At 39.4% G+C, this 24,198-nt stretch overlaps 1 protein-coding gene across 6 annotated transcripts in view; it reads left to right on the forward strand.

Moving 5' to 3' along the window:
- nr2c2 (nuclear receptor subfamily 2, group C, member 2) overlaps positions 1–22,330 on the forward strand; it is a 42,171-nt gene extending 19,841 nt beyond the window's left edge. For 2 of the 6 annotated variants that reach the window (XM_042339531.1, XM_007890456.2), the window contains exons 3-17: positions 74–310; positions 1,249–1,380; positions 1,794–1,896; positions 3,719–3,898; positions 5,129–5,176; positions 5,416–5,563; positions 6,991–7,087; positions 7,991–8,175; positions 9,756–9,933; positions 11,035–11,156; positions 11,730–11,869; positions 13,946–14,023; positions 17,229–17,366; positions 19,837–19,942; positions 21,003–22,330. In XM_042339531.1, the coding sequence (XP_042195465.1) occupies positions 74–310; positions 1,249–1,380; positions 1,794–1,896; positions 3,719–3,898; positions 5,129–5,176; positions 5,416–5,563; positions 6,991–7,087; positions 7,991–8,175; positions 9,756–9,933; positions 11,035–11,156; positions 11,730–11,869; positions 13,946–14,023; positions 17,229–17,366; positions 19,837–19,942; positions 21,003–21,177 (2,067 nt within the window). In that variant the 3' untranslated portion in view covers positions 21,178–22,330. The remainder of the gene's footprint in view (positions 1–73; positions 311–1,248; positions 1,381–1,793; positions 1,897–3,718; positions 3,899–5,128; positions 5,177–5,415; positions 5,564–6,990; positions 7,088–7,990; positions 8,176–9,755; positions 9,934–11,034; positions 11,157–11,729; positions 11,870–13,945; positions 14,024–17,228; positions 17,367–19,836; positions 19,943–21,002) is intronic. The other 4 variants (XM_042339532.1, XM_042339533.1, XM_042339535.1 and 1 more) reach the window with 4 other exon arrangements.
- Positions 22,331–24,198: the final 1,868 nt, after the last annotated feature.

The raw sequence follows: 24,198 nt of genomic DNA on the forward strand, positions 1-24,198 counted from the left end.
AGTAGTAAAATGCTCATCCGTAAAGCTAAATCTTTGCTTTCTGGGTTAAAAAAATGTTCTTTTTTTTTTACAGATTGTAACCGATCAACAAACAGGCCAGAAAATCCAGATCGTCACAGCTTTGGATCCTTCTACATCTTCCAAACAGTTTATTTTGACCACTCCAGATGGAACAGGTGCAGGAAAGGTGATATTGGCTGGCGGAGACAGTCCAGTCCAAGGAAAGCTTATTCTTACGACACCAGATAGCTCCAGTCCTAAACAGCTCATTCTTACCACTACAGATGGTATTGTGCCACAAAGATTTCAGGTAGCTGAGATATAATGCATCCTGGATGGGTGGTGCATTTTTCATAATTCACTATAATTATACAAAATGTGCGGTAACTACATCGTTAGTGCATTCCGCGACGTTTAATGTTGTGATGGCTAAGAAATGGGGCAAAGGAACTCAGTGAGAAATCACCAGTTGTCAATAAACACCTTGTTTTTTTAACAGTTTAAGAATAATTTAAAATTTGTCTTATTCACTATTCTCTTTTTTTTTAAAAAGCAGAACAAAAGTTGACTCCTTTCCCTCTTGAATTGTATACGGTCAGTCCGAGACGTTCAGTTCATAACAAAGTGTGAACAAGACTAGTTTGTTTGCAGTATTTTTGCTTTGGATCTTATTCAATTCTGGACCCATATGTCTTTTGACACTGCGGTCTGATTACAGCAAAATGCACTTGGTTTTGAATGGAGCTTCTGATAGCGATGTTAGCAATTAAAACAATGCCTTTTTTTAAAGTTCAGAAAAAGTAAATAAGATAAAACGTAACCAACAACAAGCATTGTTCGACTTTTGCGACCTGCCTTTCAGTGCATCTCACTTTGATGGGTTAGAAGTCTCTGCTTTGCTTTTAGTGTACAGGTTCTGGACAATTGTAATCCAGTTCTTAATTTGGCACTGAATTTGCATCATCACAGATATCGAAAGAATGGTAGATATTTGAACCGAACACCTAACATGTAAATTTTTTTTAAAAAATGGTGGAATGAGCTAGTATAAGAGCATTACACACAGAAATGTTTAGAGTGAGTTCACAACAGATAGCTTCAATTAAGATCAATGGAGCTTCTGCATAACCAGCAACACATTATGGGTTTGGTCTGATGAATGAAGTGGTGGATCCTAGGTATTAAGGCGAGTGTACCCAGCTGTAGGTAATCTATACTTCTATTTTTTTTCCCCCCCAATATGGCTAGGTGGAATATTTGAACAGAATAGCAACTCCAGCTTGTGTTTATATTGCACCTTTGAGGGCACCATCTCAAAATGCTTTGTGGAGAAGGTGCTGGACACCGAGAAGGGAGGTGACTGGAGGCTCGATCGAAGAGGTAGCTTTGCAGGAGGCTTACAGGAGCATTTGTATAGGGTTTTGGTAGCGCTAGAAGAAGTCCTTTGGACTCTTAATTCAGATAAATTAAGGTTTCAAACCCATCTTTAAACAAACTCTGTTCTCAAGTGTTTGATTATCACTGATACTTAGACAAACTGCTTGGCAGAATACTGAAAGATGGCAGAATGCACCATAATGGACAGAAGGGCTATTACGGTGTGTCAGCCTGGTTCAGTTGGTAGCACTCTTTGCCTCCGAGTCAGAAGGATGTGGGTTAAAGCACTAGGTTGGGACTTTGAACTCGTATCATTTAGGCTGCCACTCTTAACACAGTGCTGGGGGTTGTGCTGCGTTGTTGGAGATGCCGTCCTTCAAATACACTCTTGTACCTAATATTTTTACTTTTTTCAGATTGTAACGGATGCAGCTGCTGTAGAACGTCTGCTGGTAAAATCTGAAGTCCAGCGATCGCAGCCTGTAGAATATTGTGTTGTGTGTGGAGACAAAGCATCAGGTAACACCTGCTAGAGGTAAACCGGCATGTAATCTGAGCTCGATTCTGAATGATGATCGGACATTACTGAGCAACAAGTATATTGTTTGTGCACAGAAAGAAAATGCACAAATACTGCAATTCTTTGGTTTGCCAAGTAGTTGTTTGTAACTCAGAGAGAATGCAGGCAACGTTTTTTGAATTTCCTTTGTATTGCTTTTGGTTTACCTGCCTGTTCTCAGAAGTTTGACTGCTGCAACAATCAGTGACTTGCTGCTACAAACATACATACGATATCATGGTATTGCATTTGCAACACGGAGACCACTAGCAAGTTTACAGAGACTCTTAACCTGTTCTGCACTTTTTCAGTTTATACAAGATAAAATAATCTTTCAAGCTACTCAAACCCAGGATAGCTTTATCACTACTAACCCTAACAATATTGACAGAAACAAACATTTTGAAAACTTGACCGATGCTTGTCCTATTCCACTTTCCCTTTATTAAAAAAATATATTTTCTACATATTTTCTAATTTATTTTACTTCTAACTTAAAATTGTTTTCTTGTCATTTAATCCAGTGCCTACCAACCTTTTTGGAAAGCTGAAGCTACATTTGGTGAAAGTATAATTCATTAACTAAAAATTGAATAGGTAACCCTTTGAAGATTGACAGGGCCATATCGGAGATAAGATTACCACAATCTCTAGGATGATTTTGGATCCAAAAGAAGAAATGTCACAAGGATTAATGCACTATTAAGTGTATGTTGCTTAGAGTGAAAAAAATGTACAGTTGGATGATAAGATTACTTATTCATTTGGCATTTTTTATTTATTGATGTTCATTTTTTTACTCTTCCTCGTCCACAAAAGATTCATTAATTTTACAATTCAATTTGTATAATTTATTTTAATTGTAATATTAAAATGAATAGTACAAAAGTGGACATTCCCTTCCCCCCCCATTAAAGGAAACTAAGCAAATCACCGGCACTGATATCGGGGCAAAGAGTTTTGAAAAGCTAATGGCAAACATGTCTCCTTAATTTCAATCTTTATCAAAAGAACGTTTGAAACTAATTAAAGTTGTAGTCACCTTGCAAATCACATTGTTACACTAACATGTCTTCTATGGATCAGAAAATGACAAGAGTCTACTGCTGAAGTTGATCAGTTCAGTGTTAGAATTCATGAGCAACAAATTTAGAAAATATCTGAAAAATACCATGGTAACTTGTTAGACCCCTCCATATACACATACAATCTAATCAATTATGTTGCCTCGCGGGTCAATTTAAGCTTAATGTGCATTATCTGATTGTCTGAGATTTACATTGAAAAGCACTATCATAAAGCACTTACACATCAGCATCTTTGGCTTGGATCTGATCTACCTATCGACACGAAAAATATACACTCATGTGTACTAAGAATTCTGTACAATATTTGTGTTGATAAATAAGCCAAATAGTAATGATCTAATCACTTCTAAAGAATATAACAGATATTCAGTTGTGTTCTTACACAAATAATGGACTAAGAGCACACGATGCCTGTCTCGCACTAGTTTGATCAGTTCTCAGTTCCTTATTCCAATGTAAAACACCAGATAATTCATAATACTGATAATTCAGTATTGTCATGGTGGATCTCAGTGTAATGGCCACCTCTGGATGAGGTATGAATGCACGAAAGTGGGTACTGCTCATGCCTTCCCCAGTTTCTGAGAAACTTGTAGACATGCAAAGCAAAACAGCTGCAAGGCTAACTGGCCATGTTAGTACAAACTATCTGAACATGGCAATGAAACTTTCTTGTTTGCTTCACTTTCTGAAGGACGGCACTATGGTGCAGTCAGCTGTGAGGGATGTAAAGGATTCTTCAAACGAAGTGTGAGGAAAAACCTGACCTACAGCTGTCGTAGCAGTCAAGACTGTGTGATCAATAAGCACCATCGCAACCGCTGCCAGTTCTGCCGGCTTCGGAAATGTTTGGAGATGGGCATGAAGATGGAATGTGAGTGTTGAATTTGTGTCCACAATATTGCTGCAATATTGCACAATATGATAACATTGCCTAAGTGTTTGAAACTAATTTTCAGAGGTATTTTGGTAAAGGAAGTGTAAAAACTTTAGTACAATAGTATTTTTAATGCAGGGTTTCCAGGCGCGTGTAGCAGTTCTTGTACAAACTAAATACTAACTGACAATTGACATCTGGCATTCTGTGGTTCATGTTACGTTGTAAGTTTTAAAGTGGGTCAATTGCACACACACTGTGGTAGGAGTTAGTTATGTTTCCTGTAGCAGAACCATCAAGAGCAGTAATGATATTGGCTGGTGCTGAATGGTGGTTTGTTTGTGATACAGCGACTTTCACTTTTAAAGGATCATTTTGAGCAGAAGCCAAATTGGCTTGCATTCATACCTCAGTGATGCGATTCATTTTTTGACCAAATCACTTCCCCAAAGTGATCTCGGCACTTAGGCTCAAATTGACTTAAACTTTATCTATACCATGTTTTTCCTTCATTTTCCATTTCCAAAATCACTATCGTGCCTTACCTGCTTTGGAGCAAGGACATGTGTTTACCTGCTTGCTATTGATTTATCCAGCAACCTGGAGAGGTACAGCACCTCTAGAAATGGCACACACATCCTGCACAAGTTACATACTGTATTATACCTTTTAGGTCTTATGGAACTACATTGTTCTAATCCTTACATGACCATTTTGAGGTCACAATCTCTCTTGTTACTATTACCACTTCTGAATCTCGTTCTCAACCTTAGTCCTTAATACGAGCTGTTCCAATTCTTCAGTTACAACAACAACAACAACAAGATTCCATTTATAGAGCGCCAAGATAGATATACTAGTGGGCTCAGTTGCAGGGAGGGAAGGGAGGAGCGGAATCCTGAGGATGATTGTGCTTCCTAACTGAGTTAAAGTTGACGATGGTGCAATAGGATTTCATCCTTGCGATGTCATAGGCAAATTGCACATCTGACTGTTATTCTTCCCCCCTACTCTTGACATTCAGTGTTGGTGTTCCTACCTTGCATGATTTGAAAATTTAGTTTACGAGTTGTATCTGAAGTTATGTAATTTTTATTGATTCATAATGTCTTTGAGAATGGCCTTTAACTTAAATATGATACGAAATTCTCAAGAACATTTACCATTGCTGACACCATTGTGCCTTTCATCAAGGCACAATATGACATCCTGTGAAATCTGTCTTAGCTTCTCAGGCAGGACAAGGAGAGATCATCGTCAGACGCTGGAATCCAGGTATAAGCACAAAATACATCACCAGAGTGAGTCCAGTAAGTTGGGTTTGGTCAGGGGAATCTGCCCCCATGTACCTACCATATCGCCCTGGTCTATTAAAAAGTTCCAATCTTGGTAAGAAAAAACTACTGATAAGAACTGTTTTATGACCAGGTTTAACTCTATCTGGAGCTGTTATTTATTTGAATCTAATTCTGGTTGAACACATTTTGTTTGTTGTAATTCCTATCGTGATCTAGCTGTTCAGTGTGAGAGGAAACCAATCGAGGCACAACGGGAGAAACCAGCAAACTGTGCAGCTTCAACAGAAAAAATCTACATCCGGAAAGACCTAAGGAGCCCTCTTACAGCCATGCCAACTTTTGTTGCAGAAAAAGACAGTGCAAGGTATAGTTAGCTGGGAGATGGTACTGTGTAGCTGTCATTCATACACTTGCATCAGAGTGGGGTGTAGTGTTTTACTGTCCTTAAATTATACCCAAGCTAATACAATACAAATTACATTTACACAGTGCCTTTCACGTCAAGAGAATGTCCCAGGGCACTGGACAGTCAGGATTTGGAATGGCATGAAAGAGGAAACTGTTTGTTAATATTGCTCTGAGATCTTGTCATATTACTTAGGAACAACTTACAAGTTAAGACTGATAATAATTCCCAGGGAGCCCTGACTATAGCAAGAATTCATCCGAACTTTGTGAAACCTTTCACTGCAGACGTTCCCAAGTTCCGATCTTACTCCTCCTGCGTTGAAGATCCAACTCATTTTGTTCTTTCTCTCATATTTTCCCCAGTTATTTTTGCTGACATCAATATCGCTGGCCAGAGTCAGCAGCTCATAGAAAAATCACATTTTAAAAATCTGTTCATGGACATGTGAAAATGGAATATTTCTGTTGAATTTTACAACCCGATTGTTGATTTCTGTGTTGTACACAGTTTGACTTTAAGTGAGAGATCACACATGGAATTAAAAATCTGGATACAACCAATCCTCTGGTGAATGTTGCTCTGTTGCAGAGAAATCCACCATGTACTGTGGCATTTTACCTACTCTGGGTTGGTGGTCAAATGTGGCATATTGTTTCTCTTTTCTTTCAGATCGCCAGCTGTTCATAAGGTCACTCTACACTAAATAGCGCGGGGTGACCTTATGGACAGCTGGTGATGCGATTATGTTATTACAGTAACTTTCAACGACAATAACATAATTACATTTGTATAGCGCCTTTCACGTCAGGAGGACATCCCAAGGCGTTGGTTTGGCTCATTAAAAAAATGGATTTGTAGTCTCTGCACGTACATATACGAACAGTAAAAACGAAGCTTTCCTTCATTTTCAGTTAACAGCTGAACTGCAGTTCTATACAAGTTACTACAATGGAATAATGTTTGCTGTCCCCTAATTTCCTTTCCTTTTAACTTGTATTAACACAGGCAAAGAGGAACAAGAGCATGCCCACAGCCTGTTCCCGTAGTTGATTGGATCTTGGCAAATCTTTTAATTGTAATGACCTCTTTCGCAGAAACTCCTTAATACTTTGAATAACATCTACTTCCTAAGTATCTGTCTACCTTTTAAACATCTGCATTGATTTTGCCTCTGCGTCTTGACTGTTTAGTGGAAAATTAAGGAAAGCTTTTAGCTAACTATGAATATTTGAATTTTAGTTAAATTTTTAATGCTTCTGATAATTCCAGGATTCCATTTATCCCCAATAGGTCCTGGATACCTGTGACTGAGAAGTTGCAGTAGATCTGAGAACAATGTAGATTTGTACTTTACCCAACTTTGTTTCCCATTTTCTTTATAGGCAGTCAGGTCTGTTTGAATCCGGAGCGCTAGTGAACATTCAGCAGCCATTAATTCGGACAGATAGTGGTACTGTTGTGTTGGCTACAGACCCTAAGGTAGGAGCTTTTTTATGAATACTACATTGAGAGAGCATATATAAAACTTACAGGTAAAATGTATCTTAAAATTGCCCTTCATACCCTTAAATTCTCCTTCAACAACAAAAACAACAACTTGTATATAGCGCCCCTCATACAGGATAGCGTCCCAGAGCACGTGAGAGTGGTGGAGCACGATGCTGAGCCGGGGGAGGTGACCGTAGCCATGATCGAAGAGAAAGGCATATTCTGAAGATGGGGAAGGGAGGGATAGAGGAAGAGTTTTCCAGAGTTATGGGGTGTAATGGCTGAAAGTAACCACGGATGGTGGAACGAAGGACCCGAGGGACATGCAGGAGGCTGGAGCCAGGTGATCGGAGGCGAAGAGTAGTGGGTTAGGGAGTAAGCAGGTCAGGAGGTGTCAGGGCATGAAGGGATTTGAAGACGAGTGCGAGGATCTCGAAATCAATCTGTTTGGCGACAGGGAGCCAGTGGATCCTGGCCAGAACTCTTGTGATGGGGGTACAGAGTTTAGTACGGTGGTGGAGTTTTGGATCAGCTGGATTTTCACAATCCTTCTAGTGTGCAGCCAGTTCTGAAAGGACCATTGAACCAAAATGAAATGCAGTATCAGCCAAATAAGAAAAGGCGATTTGGATTCATCCCAGAGGTCAGGTGGACGGGTAGCACAGCCAGTACCAGTATATCCCATTTGACCTGATCCCTAAGCCCTTTGGATAAAACACAAGTGCTGATTGTGCACCAGATCACCCTTAGAATATCGCCCTAGTTTAATCAGCAATTTCAAAATACCACTCTAACATGCAGGTATCCGGAATTGATATAACTATTCAGTTAACCACAAATCAGCTGCTTTGCTGAAAAAAAAATGCTATATTTATATTCTCCCTTTGTTTTTAGGCTGAAACTAGCCAGGGTGATTTGGGTACACTGGCTAATGTTGTCACCTCCCTTGCAAACCTGAGCAAGGTCAAAGAGGATTCACAGAGCTTAAGTGACCTTTCCACAATTGAAGCACTTAATAATGGAGATGCCACAGTCACGGAACTGCAGCAAGCGGACCAGTCTACTAGTGAGATTACACGGTACGCAGAGCTTACCCTGCATCCATTAGCAGTAAATTGGTGCAATTAGGTCGATAATAGTTGTCTGTCTTGGTTTATTGGGTGAAGAACCTTTGTGAACAAACCGAGGGTGCCTAATGATTTCCTATTTAATACAGGTTTCATTCCTATGACTAAATTGAGCTGATTGCACTCTGCTTCATAAATAGTCTTGTTATGGTCATCGTAAAATAATTTTGAATCCCAGGAGGAATAACTGGAGCAAGTTGTCTGGCAAAACTACTGAACTATTGTGACATCGAGTGGGCATTGCAATAAAAAACTGAAAGGGGACTGACCACAGTGTCGATCTGATAGCGTTATTTTTATTCACTCTGTGGCAACGAATTTGTTACATATTTGAAGGCTTGATGATGCATTTCCTCGGTAACAATGTCACTAAAACGTTAGGAAATGTTATCCATTACCAGAAGTCTTCATGAACTTTTAAGTGGATGTTTTATTTATTTGGATAAGGGTCCCCTGGAAAGCTTTTAAAAACTAAATTCAAAGCCATTAGGTTTCCCTCGGGCATTATTTTTAAAATGCATGCGCAATACAAAATAATATATTTTTAATGTCCAGCGTGATCAACCTCTAAGCTCATTGGTTCTGCCTGCCTCCATTTTAGCCGAGGCAACAGCTGCAGTAAGCGTCCCAGCACTGCCTTGGTAATAGAGTTAGGAAACACGGCTCAGCCCCCCACATGGCAAATGGTAGCAACGAGAGTGGAACTCTGCAACGTTATGTGCTTTTCTTTTTAAATAAACACTCGCAATCGGCAGCTTGTCAGTTATCCTATGCCCCGTAAGGCCCGTTACTACCTAACGTGTATCATGATCTCATTAAACTTAAGCGTTAACGTTTAGCTGTCAGCCCATGTGGGATCATGTTGCCTGTGTGCTGCGCTTAGCTAGTGCTGCTCACGTGATGGGCGAACATTGTGTGATAGAACTGCTGATACACACGAGCGACAGTGTTACCCATATATTCTACTTGTATTGTTAGTGAAAATATTTTTAATCTCACTGTTCACCTGAATAGCCCTCCAGGCCTGCCTCTCTAACCTTGACTATGACTATGATCTGTAGCCAGTCCAAACCTACCGATAAAGTGGCACCTGCAGTGAAACTCGTGGGGATTTTTTTGCTGTCTTGTATTTTTTTCTTACTTGGGGCTAAATGTCCCCTTACATGAAACTGCAAGTCACTGACTTGGAGAAGACCATGTACATGTCTTCTAGATCAATGACTGATAGCTCTGAGCTCACACAGCAGGCTTGTTTCTTATAACAACTTGAAGACCTAGAGTGACCCATGCATAAAGCAGCGTACAGAATAGTTTGCTACTGATTATTGACGGATAGAAGCCTGAAACGAGTGGAACACAGGTCCCATAATACTGTATTGTCGATAGCAACCAATATTATTATTGGTTGCTATCGACAATACTATCGACGATTATTACCGACGATTATTACCAATAATCCTTGCATTTGATATAGTGCTTTGCCATGTCTTCGAGATGTCTCAAAGCGCTTGACAGAATATTGTTTGTTACAGGGCATTTGACACTTTGGCAAAAGCACTTAGCCCTACAGACGGCAGCACAGGACAAACCCTGGCCGAAAGTATGGATCCTCTCGGTACAGGCAACATTCAGCTGATCAGCAGAGACCAATCTATGCCAATAATCGAGGTGGAAGGACCTTTACTTACAGACACTCATGTGACATTCAAGGTTTGTCTTCTTAAGAGTTGATAGCAGTGTACTTTCTAATACTGTATATTTGAGTTAAGTGCTTATAATAATATAATAATAATAATTCTTAAATTTGGCCTTTCACCCTGGGACGATTCCTCAAAGCTTCACAGGATGTTCTGCAAAGCTAAGTAACTATATTTTGTAAGCAAATAAAATACACAATCTGGCTTTCTATGATGATGGCATACATAGGGTTTCATTAAACCAGATCTCTTCCCATTGACTTTTGTTGTGTATAACTCCTGACCCACACAGACTTTATAATCCAGCTTTGAGCATAAAATGTGCTACAAATTTCATTAGTCAGCACACTTAATATTGTCAACCAGGATTTATTGCATTGTTTTTTCCACCCACTTGCACTTAAGGACCATTTTCTACAATGGGGTGGTTTTTAATACAGTATTGATTAAATTGCCATGTTAAGCAGGGCAGTGCAAAAAAATCCCAAATTTGTAATTGCTTTATGAGCCAGCCATTTCTCTGGAAAGTAGTTAGAGATTTAATAGGATTCGACTGTGTTCCAAGACACTTGCCCTTCATTTGTTTTTCTTACTGAACAAAACCTTTTCTTGACATTTCAGTCCTTTTTTTTTTAAATTGTAAATTGAATGCAAATTATTTTCAAACAATTGATTTGCTTGTATTGGATTGCGGAATAATTAAAAACGCAAGGAAGCAATTGACGGACTTTTGTCATTGTCACAGTTAGCCACTTACATATTCTTAACTGTACTTAAGGAATACTATAAAAAGGAATGTAGTGAAATCCCTCAACTGAAAGATTTCCCCTCCCCACACCAAAAAAACTAAATAATGAAAGCAACTTTGTGGTATGGATTTTTTTTAAAAAAAAGTTATTTCTTGACATTTTTAATGTCTTAATCACTAAAGTGATGCTGTCAGTGCATCGGAAATGTTTAACCCTGGTTGTCAAAGATAATAGGGAATGAAGGCCAAACCGAACCTAAATGTAATTGTCCATATATCACATGTCGATTACAATTGCTGTGACATATTTGAACAATAAGGGACATTTGTGAATAACTGATTGTTTTTTGTGATTTAATTTGGCAGCTAACCATGCCTAGTCCAATGCCAGAATACCTAAATGTACATTACATCTGCGAATCTGCATCCAGGCTGCTCTTTCTCTCCATGCACTGGGCGAGATCTATCCCAGCATTCCAGGCCCTAGGGTGAGAACTCATTTCTATTTTGTGTAAAATTTAACCTGTCTGATTATTTTTTTCTAATGTTTTCCCTATTAGCACATACCTCTCTGCTCCTAGTGTGGCCTCCTCTTGCTAGGGTGCAGTTCCATGGTTACTGGTTACCCTCTGGTACTCCCCCAAGAAGTCGTTGTTCATGTGTGAGCTTTAGTAGTGAGTATCAGCAGGCCACTCGACTAGAGGGCATCGTAGCCAAGGATTGTACAAAATCATCAAATATGCAGTATTAGTTGGAGAATTAGAAACTTGATTTATCCGCAGACAGCAGCATATCATTTAGATTGCCCACTCTTGGTGAGGGTAATGTGTGGCCAAGAAAGGCAAAAGAGAATAACAACAAATTACTTTGTATAGTGCTTTTCACATCAGAGGATGAGAAGGAAACAATGGGGATGAAAGAAGAGTTCCATTGGGGTATGGATGTTCTGGATAAATGATAGTCATTTTATTGGGAGCCTGAAAGGTTTCATATAGATTAATGTGGCATATTTAGGGGGTAAATCCATGTGGTGTATTTTAATATTTTTTTACATCTTTTAGTCAAGACTGTAACACTAGTCTGGTGCGTGCCTGTTGGAATGAGCTGTTCACTCTAGCTCTGGCACAGTGTGCTCAGGTGATGAACCTCTCCACCATTCTGACTGCAATTGTGAACCACCTACAGACCAGCCTACAACAAGGTAAGTGTGTGGAGATCAGGCCTCAGAGGGAATGGGGAAGTTATCAAACACGAGTGCTAGAAAATACACAAACAATGTTTTTTTTAAAAAATAGCCTGCAATGCAAGGCTGACTTTGGATTAGAAAAGGCAAAATTGCTTTCCTGAGTGGCTGGTTTAACTTGATGGCTATATTTTTAAGTGAATCTGTATTTTGATATTTGAATTAAGTTGGCTTTTGTTGACTTAAATAATTCAAATGCCATCAAAGGATACCTATAAAACAGTGCATGTTTTATTCTCAAGATGACTGGAAAAAAATATGGTATGATGTCTGTGATGCTTACACAACATACGTGAGCTGACATTCCAGTTGGTGTTGCATGTAGGATCTTTGGTGACGTTGGCCACCAAAGGTATTTCCTCATAATTGCGCATTGCCAAAAATGCCACATGTAGCGCCATCCAGTATTTTAGCCAACAGACTGCAATAGCAAAGCCTTAAGCAAAAAAGGTTGAGGATGTGTATCTACACACACGGCGACCCTGTTACAATGTGGGCCAATGGAAAATGGCTGCCTGCCCCTTTTATAGTCATCGGGTTGCACCTGATATCACTTCCCGTTTGCATACGCTGTAGGTGCTGCATGTCCTGTTGAGTCATTTTCCTTTGCAAAGTGACTCAGTCGTGCATCTTTAGCACTATGCATAGCGCACATGATATAACGTCAGCTACACTTCCTGCGCATAGTTTACTTGTGGACTATTTGGATGCCCAGACAGCAGTGTTAAGTTCTTTAAGCCATCCTCCCGACACGAAAGACTATATAAATGTAAATTTTATTTTATGTGCGCGACACATGGGAAGTAACAACACTGATGACCTGGATGGTGTCCCATTTTTACCACAGGAAGCCAGCTAGACAGTGCCGAAGCCAGGTGTATCGATACAAATCATCTGTTATTAATAACAATAATCGTTGCATTTGGTATCCCTCCTTATCACTTCAGGAGGATGTCTCAAAGAGCTTTGCATAATTTATTGTGAAATGAAGCGACTGCATTTGTAGACATCTGTTATACTTCACATAGAATATATCTCAACTATATAATACCTCAAAATGGCCAATTTGTACACAGTTACCTCCTTTGTAAATGACACAGGAAGCTCTTCTGTCCGATCATGGGCATTGTTACAGGACTTCTTCCAGTTTCATTATGATTCTACTCACGGCACTTTGACTCAGTAGCAACACAATCGTAACCAATTGCTTCTGATTCCTAGCTCTTTTTCTATTTTAACTTCTAGAACAGAAGCTATTGGAATTCAACCTGCATATCCTGGCTTCAACTTGTCATTGTTTGTTTAAGCTGTGTTGCTTTGTGATAATGGAACTTCTTGGTTATATTGCAGCTTTATAATTCCCTTCACGGTATCCATTAGCTTCTGTAACATACACCTAGAATATATCTTGGAGATAGGCTAAAACCTATGTGATTATTACATTGACATTTATGTTTTGTACTTGATTGCAGCAGTATTTTTATGATGTGAGTTGGTTAAAGTTTAGCTCATTACTCCTTTCAAAAGAAATCTGTCAACAAAATTGAATTAAGCATGTAATCGGTATTGTACATAATTAATTCAAGACTATTTCGAATAAGTGTTAAATATCTAGATTGATACAAAAAGACGATGCCAGTGTATCACCTGAATTCTGCTAGATGAGGAAATAGTGGTGTCCTCAAATATCATAATAATCCTTGTAACGCCTTATCACGTCTTTGTGACGTCTCAAAGCACCTCACAGAATACACTGTAGAGTGAATCGACTATGTTATGTGGGCGAAACGCACAAAATGCAATGTTGCCAAGTACATTTGTGCACAGCACCACGCAGTTCAGAGCAATGGGATGGTACTGATTTTGTTAATAAACTTATAATTTCCCTATACAATACACTGTCTACTTTGCTGGACAGAAATATTCGACAGATTGAATTTGCCTTTAATGAGAATTGATTGTAGTTAAATATTCTAGCTTACTTTTCCTTTGTGTTGTCTGATTTGCTTACAACCATGGATTACCCGAACCCAGAGCCCACGTCTCCAGATGGAGTTGTAACGTCGTTGGAGGAGCCCGTCGGGAGGAAGCAGCATGAAGGAGCCGGAACAGGTTGAGCAAAAAGCAGAAGCACATGACGTACAGTGGGTTCCTTCTTCAGATCAACTGTGCCAAGATCCAATCACACTTAAAATCAAAGAACTATTCCACTTGCATCCACTTTTTCCTCTTCATTACCATTTTGTTCTGCCGAAACAAAATCAATTCAGATTTGATTTTAATTTGATTTTAGATTTTAAACCATCTCCCCACTTCTACTTTTATAGTTGTTTCTTTGCTTCAAAGAAAAGTTGATGTGGAACCTACTTATTATCACTAGTAGCCACTACTTCATATTACCACTCGATGCTACAGAATTATGTCTGAGTATATATTAAAGCATCCAGCAGGATGCACAACATTTTGAAGTCTGGAATTATGATAAGTAAACCCTATCCGCACAATACTTTAATCAGTATAGTATTGCTGTCTGGTAATGAAGAGGAAAAGGGATGCAAGTGGAATAGTTCATTGATTTTACGTGTGGTTGGATCTTGGCACAGTTGATCTTAAGTGGCCTGTGCTGCACGTGAATAGTTTTCTCCTACTTTGGCAGTGTGACGTACAGAACGAAAAGTACCCCACTAAAAAGACAGTCAACATAATCCTTCCACAGCAGTGAGAACGAGAGCTTCAATTTCAGAACTAAGAGATTTCAGCATTGGAAACGTTCCCTTCTCAATAGCAATTACAGTGGAGTTCAGAGGAATCTGCAGTTAATATATAAGCTATTATCTGTGGTACATACTATTATCCACTGTAAAATTAGCAATGTTCATAGTTTATTCCTGCAGCGGTGTTCACCTCTTAAAATGACTTTGCAATAGTTTCTATTCAATCCATAAAGAAATGAGGCCAAAAAATACCAAGAGGATTTTTTTACTGTGAACCTAAACCTAAATAAAGATTTGAGGCCCATAGTTCATTTTACCAACAAGGTTGAAAAGCTGTAATTTAGAAAGAAGTGGTTGGGAAGGAGGAAAGGTTGTGAACCCTGAGTGCTTGCAACTGGAAAACGTTCTGTTGATTTGCCCAGCAAGAGTTTGGTTCTGGTCGTTGGAAAGTGAGTGGGACTGTGTGTGAAGTGAAGAGAATAGACCTGGTGCAGAGCTTTGACACTGAACATGCATTCTCAATGCACCATGGAACAAAGATCATTCTAGGAGTCTGTACGTAACCGTACAGAACCGTACGTTCTAAACCCGTGGTTATCATAAATATGTTGTACTTTTAATATGATTTTAAAATTTTGCTCAGGTCAGATTTCTTTACAATTGTGTGGTAAAGCAGATTTTTAAATTATTTTGAAAATCCTGATTACGCCTTTGCAGTGATCTGAAGGCTTACAAATAGATGAGTCTCTGCATTGCAGTCTGATCATGACAGCTGATAAGATAATCCTTTGCTTTGCTGTAGACAAGCAAAGCTTCTCACTCTTTGACTTCAGAGCGCTCCAATGCACTGGAAAAGATTACACCAGGCAACTTAATATTTATATATTATCTAGTTGAAGGGTTGAAATGTGTTTAGAGATACCTGAACTAGGTACAATCTACTCTATCTGTTCTCTACTAAATTCTGAGAGTTTGCTTCATTCGCTCTTTGGAATCCTGCAATGTTACCTGCCAGCAATATTGCATAACACCATCTCACCTTTATGACTCCTAATCTGTCAGAAATCTGCCAAATCTAAATTTGAGGATCTAGACAACCTGATCTGCCAATCGACTAACAACTGTTTAGGCTAGCGACTTCCTGCTAGCCTAAACAGGCTTAGGGGGGAAAGGAAACATGCCTGATGTTTCTTCAGAGTACAAAAGCTCTCTGTTGTTGTTCTTTTGGGAAATAGCTATGCTCTAATAATCTATATGCTGTTATTTCCAAGAAGATCAGGAAACCATTCTGGTGCCCTGGGCATTATCCCTCCCTCATCCAAATTCACAAAAAAGTTAAATGTCGCCATTCAAAAAACATATCCAGTGTGGGCACCCAGCCCTCACAAGATTTCTGGAGAAAAGATCATGAAAATAATAGCAGGTGTGAAGCTAAGGAATCCCCTGCCCACCCCTTTCAAACTGCAAAACAATTCCAAGTAGAAGGATTGTTGAGTGGCAGCACTAGTTACCTCCCTTGGTGCTCTTCCTAACAAACCTAAGTACCACTTTGATTTAGGAATGACAAGGTCCCTGTGAATGAGATACTGTAGGGTAAATTGAAACCAGGAGGGATTTGAAACAAGTGGATTGGAGAGCAAAGCAGAGGAGATATATTTTGGCAGCAGATTTTGAAGCGCTAATGTATCATCAGCCAACTATATTTAAGGCAGATACTGGGACGGTGCTTGTCAAGTGTAAAAATGGACTGGAAAAACAGCTAAAATGTACCAATTGTGGAGTTTCCATGGAATAGCTTACAGCAGCTTATGAGCATGACATGTTTGGTAACTGAGCTTGCAGATGATCTTGTCGTAATTGGAACTGTTTTTGCTATGCAGGTGAAATGAAAACCTAAACTGATGTTAGAAGAGTGTTCTGTTACTAAATAGAAGTTGTTTTGAACGTATTTTCCATTAGGCACATTTTATACTATCGAGTACTCACAGAATAACTATATTTTCAGTGTTGCTAAATCGTTACCACAAAGAAAAATATAGTGTTCAAATCTTTAGTGTTCAAATAGTGTTCAGTTCTTTCTTCCCTCTCCTACCTCCTAAAGGTGTTCAATTTCCGCCCCCCCCGTACTGCAGGGTGGACAGACAGCTGCAATTCCCCACTCCCAACCCACTCTGCTGGTGGTTCAATCAGACCCACAGTGCGATGGGAAATAACACACGTCTGGTTTCAATAAATACCAGCTTCGGAAGTTTATTCATTGTGGCCTTTTTTTATTCCTTTGTACACTGAAAGCAATGGCTTCTGTTGCAGTACAATTATTCTGGTACAGACCGCTCTCATGACCATTTTTCATTTCATGAGCATTGTGAGGGGAATAATATCCTTGCCTGATTTCCTCACAAGTACACCTTCCAGCAAGTATGAGTAGATTGTGAATTTCCTTCAACTTGAGGTGCGCTGCAGGTCCATTGACAAATTCGGAGAATTCTGTACCTTAAACACGATTGAATTACTGGACTAGGAGCACGTTTTATAGACGGTTTATTTCTGCTGACGCGAAATATGCTAGAGTTTTGTTCCTACAATATTCTTTTTATTCGCAGACAAGCTCTCGGCGGACAGGGTGAAGGTGGTAATGGAGCATATCTGGAAACTCCAGGAGTTCTGTAACAGCATGGCCAAATTGGACATCGACGGTTTTGAGTACGCTTACCTCAAAGCCATTGCCCTCTTCAGTCCTGGTAAGGCTTCCAAATGCACCTCGGAATTCAAACTGAGCTTCACAGTAGTGATGGAAATTAAACTTTGATAACTGACTAAGCTGTTATTTAGTTGTATTTTGTCCACTGATATGGCTTCAAGACAGTGGTACTCATAATACAGCCACAGGCAATTTTCAGCCCATATTCTCAACATCTCTGCCCCTTGGAAGTCACCTCTCAGTGCCTCTCAGCTTCCATTCATGACCTTTCCAGCCAGCCATTGAATGTTGCGGACTGATTACTGCCCTCACTCCTTCCCACAGAATAAGCCTATCTCTTGATAACATTCCTTTGCTGATTCATAGTGACATAGTGAATGTTATCACGAGGCAGGCTTATTCTCAGCTATATTAAAATGGGGCCTATAGTTTTAATAGAACTCTCTGCTTTGTATTGTACTTTCACTTCTCTGTGAGGATTGTCAGACTTCCACTTAGCAACTGCATACATGAGAATGATTAAAATCAGGAGCTCACTGTGGGAATGACATCACTCCACAGTGCAGCATTCTTGCAAGAGGCCCTAAAGAAAATTTATATTATTTCAATTTAACTTTGCACTGTGTCTCTAAACAAAAAGGCTAGTTGAGAACATTGTTCTAATGCACAAATATACAAATGCTATTTCAGAATATGTGTAACTGCCTACCCAAGAACTAGGCAGGCAGTAACCAAGAATTTCAGGCTACCCGAGCGAGCACTATTCTTTTTCAAAATAACTAGAAACTGAAAAATGTTCTGCAATAACTTAAGGAAGAGTGACTGTGTCAATGGTTGTGTTATCTCCCACTTTTGATTGTTGGCAAGATGTAAGGAATACTTTGCAATCGCCTGAGAGCTAACATTATTAATTAGGGCCCGGCTGACATTGTGATCACAGAGAAGCAATGGTATTTGTTACATATCCAATTCCACAGCAGTATGGAGAACATGCGGACCTCCACACTGTTTTTATTGGCCTCACAAAGCAGTTGACATGGTGAGCATTCAGGATTATGGAGACACATTAATTGCATATAACAATTGCAGGGGTGTTTGGTGGACAGAGTCAGTTGATTTAGAACTGACAGAACTATTAAACTTCGCCAGTGCGGTCAAGCAAGACTGTCCTGGTAACAAGTGTTTTCGGATTGTTCTTTGCAACTAAGTAGTATGAGGCCACCAGGGACTTGAAGCAAGGTATGCATTTTCAATTCTGCAATGGTCAACTTAACACTCTTCTCTAAAGGTGACGGAAATGCTGATGAACAAAAGAATGTCTGATGCTGATGACTATGCACTTGAAGCCCATTCAAAAAAAACACACTGCAGCTGAAATGCAATGACACCCAGAACTATGGGGTCTCCAATTCCCGTGCACGTTTGAATAATATTTTGACTAATATCAAATTGGCTCTTCCATAACCAAACAATTCAGTTTTCGGCACAAACCACTGGTTGATATAATGGTTAGCTGAAATCATGGTGCACACCAGATTGTAGCCTGCTCCATTCTGAAAGCATCAATCCAAAAAATGGAAATTGACGCAATGTTTTTGCGTAATTTTTGATGCTGCCCCAATTCTTTACATTTCACAGCTTCCAAATTGTAAGTATGAATTGATAAGTGTCATTTGGTCCATCAAACCCATTCTACTAAAGAAAAACAACAGTAATGCGGTCACTCAATCCACGATTGTGAGACACTGCTATGCGCAATTGGCTGCTGCATTTCGCACACAAAATATAGAGTCAATTGACTTTACAGTATATTCTGAAGCAGATGTCTCGAAGACATAATAAGGTGCTATATCAAATGCAACGATTATTATAATGTTGATTTTCGCTCCCCCAAGCTGAAGTCTACGCTGTAGATCTCCTCATCGCTTCCGTACCCCCAAACTGACTCATAGAGAGCAGATGACTTCAGGCGCACTGACTCACTGATCTGAGAGATGAGTTTTCACTCAGCTAATCTGGGGAGACCAGCTGTCCTGAAATAAATGTCCCAGGAAAGTTATACATTTTATACCAGCCAGTATGGAATGTATGGGGTTATCTAATTCTTCAAGTGCATGGTATTTCATTACCAAACTGACTTCAGATTATGCAGTATTATATATTGGTATCCATACTTGGTAATTTTTGTGTGAGTTTTACTTATGTCGGTACAAGTTTGCTTTTTCTTCCTTAAGATTTCTAGAACGTTTTGAAAGGCACGTTTAACTTTTCACCAATCACCGATAATCAAATTTGTCATTTTTCAATACTTACATCCTAATATTGTTTTGAAGGCTGCAGCCCAATGATGCAGAAACATTTGATTTGCATTGAGATTGCTTGTGCTGTTGTCACTTCTAGAATGAAAATTGTCTTTGTACAATAACCCCTTATGCAACAGGAGAGCAAAGATCAGATTACCGTTTCCAATAAGAGTCTCCTCCATCTTGATTGACATTTATTTTCTCTAGATCACCCAGGACTGAACAATACAAGTCAAATTGAAAAGTTCCAAGAGAAAGCCCAGATGGAGTTACAAGACTATGTGCAAAAAACATACCCTGATGACACATACAGGCAAGTTCCCGGCAGATTCACAGTCCAAATACATTACACTTCCTTACTACATGGTAATCTTATTAAGTAAAATAAACAACATTAGTTCTTATGTATAGCCTTCTATGAATACACTGGCTGCAGTACAACAGGCAGGATGAACTTGTCCAACTTTGATAATCTTACCCATGAAACGTGACCTTTGTTTCCTGAATAATAACTTGCAACAGACTTTCTCAGCCTCTAACTTCTAATTTTGAACTATAATTTACAGTGGAACAAAAACTTGAGTAGTGCCTGGCTTTGAAAGTTAAACCTGGCCTGCCAAACCTTGGAGGCTCTTCTACCACTTCTCTCCCACTCTAGACAAGGCACAATAAAAAGCCTTGTTATCACGTGTCAGCATTAGCTGCCAGCGTAGTTGATAGCACTCTCGTTGCTGAATCGGAAGGTTGTGATTTCAAGCCCCATATTGGGACTTTGATCCCACAACCTTCTGCCTCAGAGACAAGAGTCCTATGATGTGTGCGTAATAATAATAATCCTTGCATTTGATATAACGCCTTATCACATCTTCGAGACATCCTCAAAGCGCTTCACAGAATATACCGTAAAGTGAATTGACTTTGTATTTTGTAGGTGAAACGTGTACATGGTTTGGGTACATGTTAAATTAAAACTCATGCATAGTAATGATGTTAGATGAGTTCCCATCCCCACGACTGCTGGGAAACCTCATTAGTGAGCGGTTCCTGACGCCAGAACCTTAGGAAATAGACTGCGTGTGCGCAGCAATATTTATTACTGCAACTTTCAGAACTGATCTTTCAATAAAGCCCCGATTTCTCTGTGTTATTGCAGTGTGGCCCCGTGGTTACAGAGAGAGAGTGTAACAGTTTGTTTGTCCACAGATAAGATGTGTAACAGTAACCCGGTAAAGTGATTGAATTGAAAGGTCTGGAGTTCGCCTTATTGCTTCCAATCTCCAGGCTTTCTGGTTAGTTAGCTGTATCCTCTCAGGCTGGGCAGTTTGGGGAAACGGTTGACATTTTTAACAAATTGGGATTCATTTCGTTCGCAGACTTGCACGGATCCTTCTGCGGCTCCCAGCACTTAGATTGATGAATTCCAGCATCACAGAGGAACTCTTCTTTACCGGCCTGATTGGAAATGTTCAGATTGATAGCATAATTCCTTACATCCTTCGAATGGAGACTGCAGAGTACAACAGCCAAATCATTGGCACATCTGCATGATGCACTCAGATAAGAGGTTACAAGCCCACTCTTTTTCCTAATCCCGGCCATAATCCTGCTTTGCACCTGGAAGGAGGAGGAAATTAAAACATTGATTTACCATCATTCAGAACTGAAAAGAGTTGCTTTGTAAAAAAAAAAACTTTGGTTAACAGCACAATGTTTTCTCGCGAATGTGCTACCTGTTGTAAGACCATTACCTTTCTCACAACTAGAACGTGTTGTCTTTATTTCTGGCATCTAATTCCTGTCTCTGTGCGTCTCATCCATTCACATCTCTCGTCACTCGCTGCCATGACAATCAAACGCTGTATTAGAGATCTGCTTTTTGGTGTTTATAATTAGAATGCAAAAATGCACTCCTGAGATTTAAAAACATAAATAAAAAGGATGTTATTTTTATGCATTTTCTTCCTAGAAAAGAAAATGATGTGTAAGATTTAGAAGGTGTGGATTTGTAACATTCTGCATAGCAGTGTTGCTAGGCAGAGTGCTGTGAATAGGTAGGCTGCAAGCATTTGTGTATTATAGTAAATAACTACTGTACTTTTTAGATTGATGGTGTCAGTCTGCTGGTTTAAAAACAAAAATAATTCTAGGTTTCAAAAACCTTAAACACTGTTGCTTTGTTGACTTTTTTTGTTGTGAAATCAGCTTTGTACATGTGATTTCATGAAAAACGAGCGCATGTTCCTTTTTTATATCAAAATTTTATATCTAACCAGTGTCTTTAATCATGAAGAGAAGCTGCATTGTTGTTTTTGTATATAGAGCATAGCAATGCATGGAGGTGCTTATGCATTTCATTAAATGCTGTCTGGATGTCGCATCCCGCTTTGTTGCAAAGTACTCCTGCCTGAGAAAGGTTTATAATATTAAAGTGGAACATTTCCTTAAAACGCAGCTCTCCTTTTAATGGACCCTGTTTTTATTTGAAAATTGTTTCTTCTGTTTCCATCATACTTGGATTCTGCGCTCTGAAGAGGGAATCGGACTCGCGACTGTCAGGTTACTTTGGCAATATTTTTGGCGATTGTCTAAACCAGGATATTTGGAAATGAATTTCTTGTTCTGTGAAAGTTGTGGCAAGAGAAAATCAATTGTGTATAGTTATTTTACTTTTTAAAAATACACTTTCAAAAGATGTCTGACACGGCAATGGTTTTGTGTGTTGTTTTATGAAACCAGAGTTTACTTCTCCAGATACGTCTCGGTATTAGGGAAGAACAAAAAATAAAAAGTTGTCATCCTGGCACATGAGAGTTCACAGGACAAAACATGCCCTAAGTTAACATACGTTTGCTGTTTCCCCCATTTGAACATTGATGCACATTGTTGAGGCAGTAAAGGGAAGAGTTACAGAACTTTTTGTGGCAGTGAAGAGTGAGTTAACTCAGGATCTAATTATTTGCCTTGTAGTTACATGTTCCACCGGGTCGATTGCTTTATCTCATGGGATCTAATTGATAACTCATCGGTCTAGGCCTTTCACTGGGAACAGTTTAAACTGCTGTGTGTGTTGCATCCCAATCAAAGTTACTTCTGTCATTATAAGGGAACTGTTGATCAATGCCGGGGAGAGGCAGTTTTGTGCTACGGCCTGAGACTCAGAATCATTTATATTTAGGATCCATGTAATTGGGAGAGGGAAGAAACTTTCATAGAGTTAAGTAGCATTCTAACCCAGCCCAGAGAACGTAGAAATTCAGTTCTGTCCTGTACCTGACCTAGGAATGTTTGATGCTGACATTGGAAAGAAAAAAAGGTGGGATGATGTTGACATCTCTCATGTCGAAGAACAGACAAAATACAAATGGAATCGTAAAACGCGTAAATCGTAAGTGATTCATTATTATTAATTCCTGGTAAGTACTGTTGTGTCTAAATTAACTGCCTCACCACCATTTTTAGCTTTTTATAAAAAAACCTTTGCATGTCTTTCACATCAGGAGGACGCCTTGAAGCGCTTCACAGGATTTACTGTAAATATCCACTTTGTAGGCAAACCCGGCAGTCAATTTGCCCCTCCAATGTCAACAAACAGCCAAGAGGTGAGTGATCAATTTTATCTGGGGGATTGGCAGGGATCCAGGGAGAAACTCCCTTCTGGTTTTGTATATTCTGTGGGATCTTTAACGTCCACTTAAGTAAAGAGAAGGGACCTTCGATTAATGTCTCATCCGAACATGAGCCTGGGAGGATGACATCCTGAAATTGTATGATCAATATTTTTCCCTTCTTGTTTAATTGGGATAGATACACTAAGGTAAATGTTACCCTGACCTTGCATCTCTATTACAGTCAAGTAGACAGTAGATATATTAGATTGTGCTCTGTCTGTGTTGAGAATGTTGTTTGGCCAGTGATATATTATTGGTCTTTCACTAGCTGTGAGATTACAGAAGGAGCCAATAACACCTGTCAATTTAAATCAGTGTTAAGGAGACCAATACAGAGAGTGTTATTCCACAAATATAGTCAATTCACTTTACGGTCTGTGAAGCGCTTTGAGATGTCTAGAAGACGTGAAAAGCGCTCTATCAAATGCAAGGATTATTATTATATCGGAATCAATTGTGGGTTGTTAAATAAAATTAACCTTGATTTCCTTGTGCATATGACATGCCTTTATTCCAACGTCTCTTCACTGTGTAGCTTCTCAAATTTTCCTAATGTGCTTTGTAATCAGCTTTCTCTCAGTCAGAGTTTAAAGAGCTATTCCCCACCCCCCCCCCCCCCCCCCACTCCTTACCAGCAAGAATACTGAGATGCTATTCTTGACTTGGACTCTCGATTGTCTTTTCTGTGGTAATCTTTGTGGGACCAGTTTTAGTGTAATGAGCTAGTGGTCCTCCCGACGTGAAAGGTACTCTACAAATGTAATTTGTCGCTGCTGTTTTCTTTTTCTCTGCTTTTCAACCAGTTTCAGAAGCTTGATCTGTTTCTGATCAGATTTCTGCTGCCACCTCCTTGTGGATATCAGAATAGCAATGCAGCTGTTTTCGGGGGAAAAATATAGTC

This window comes from Callorhinchus milii, unplaced genomic scaffold (genome assembly GCF_018977255.1).
Source record: "Callorhinchus milii isolate IMCB2004 unplaced genomic scaffold, IMCB_Cmil_1.0 Scaffold12, whole genome shotgun sequence".
Taxonomy (NCBI): domain Eukaryota; kingdom Metazoa; phylum Chordata; class Chondrichthyes; order Chimaeriformes; family Callorhinchidae; genus Callorhinchus; species Callorhinchus milii.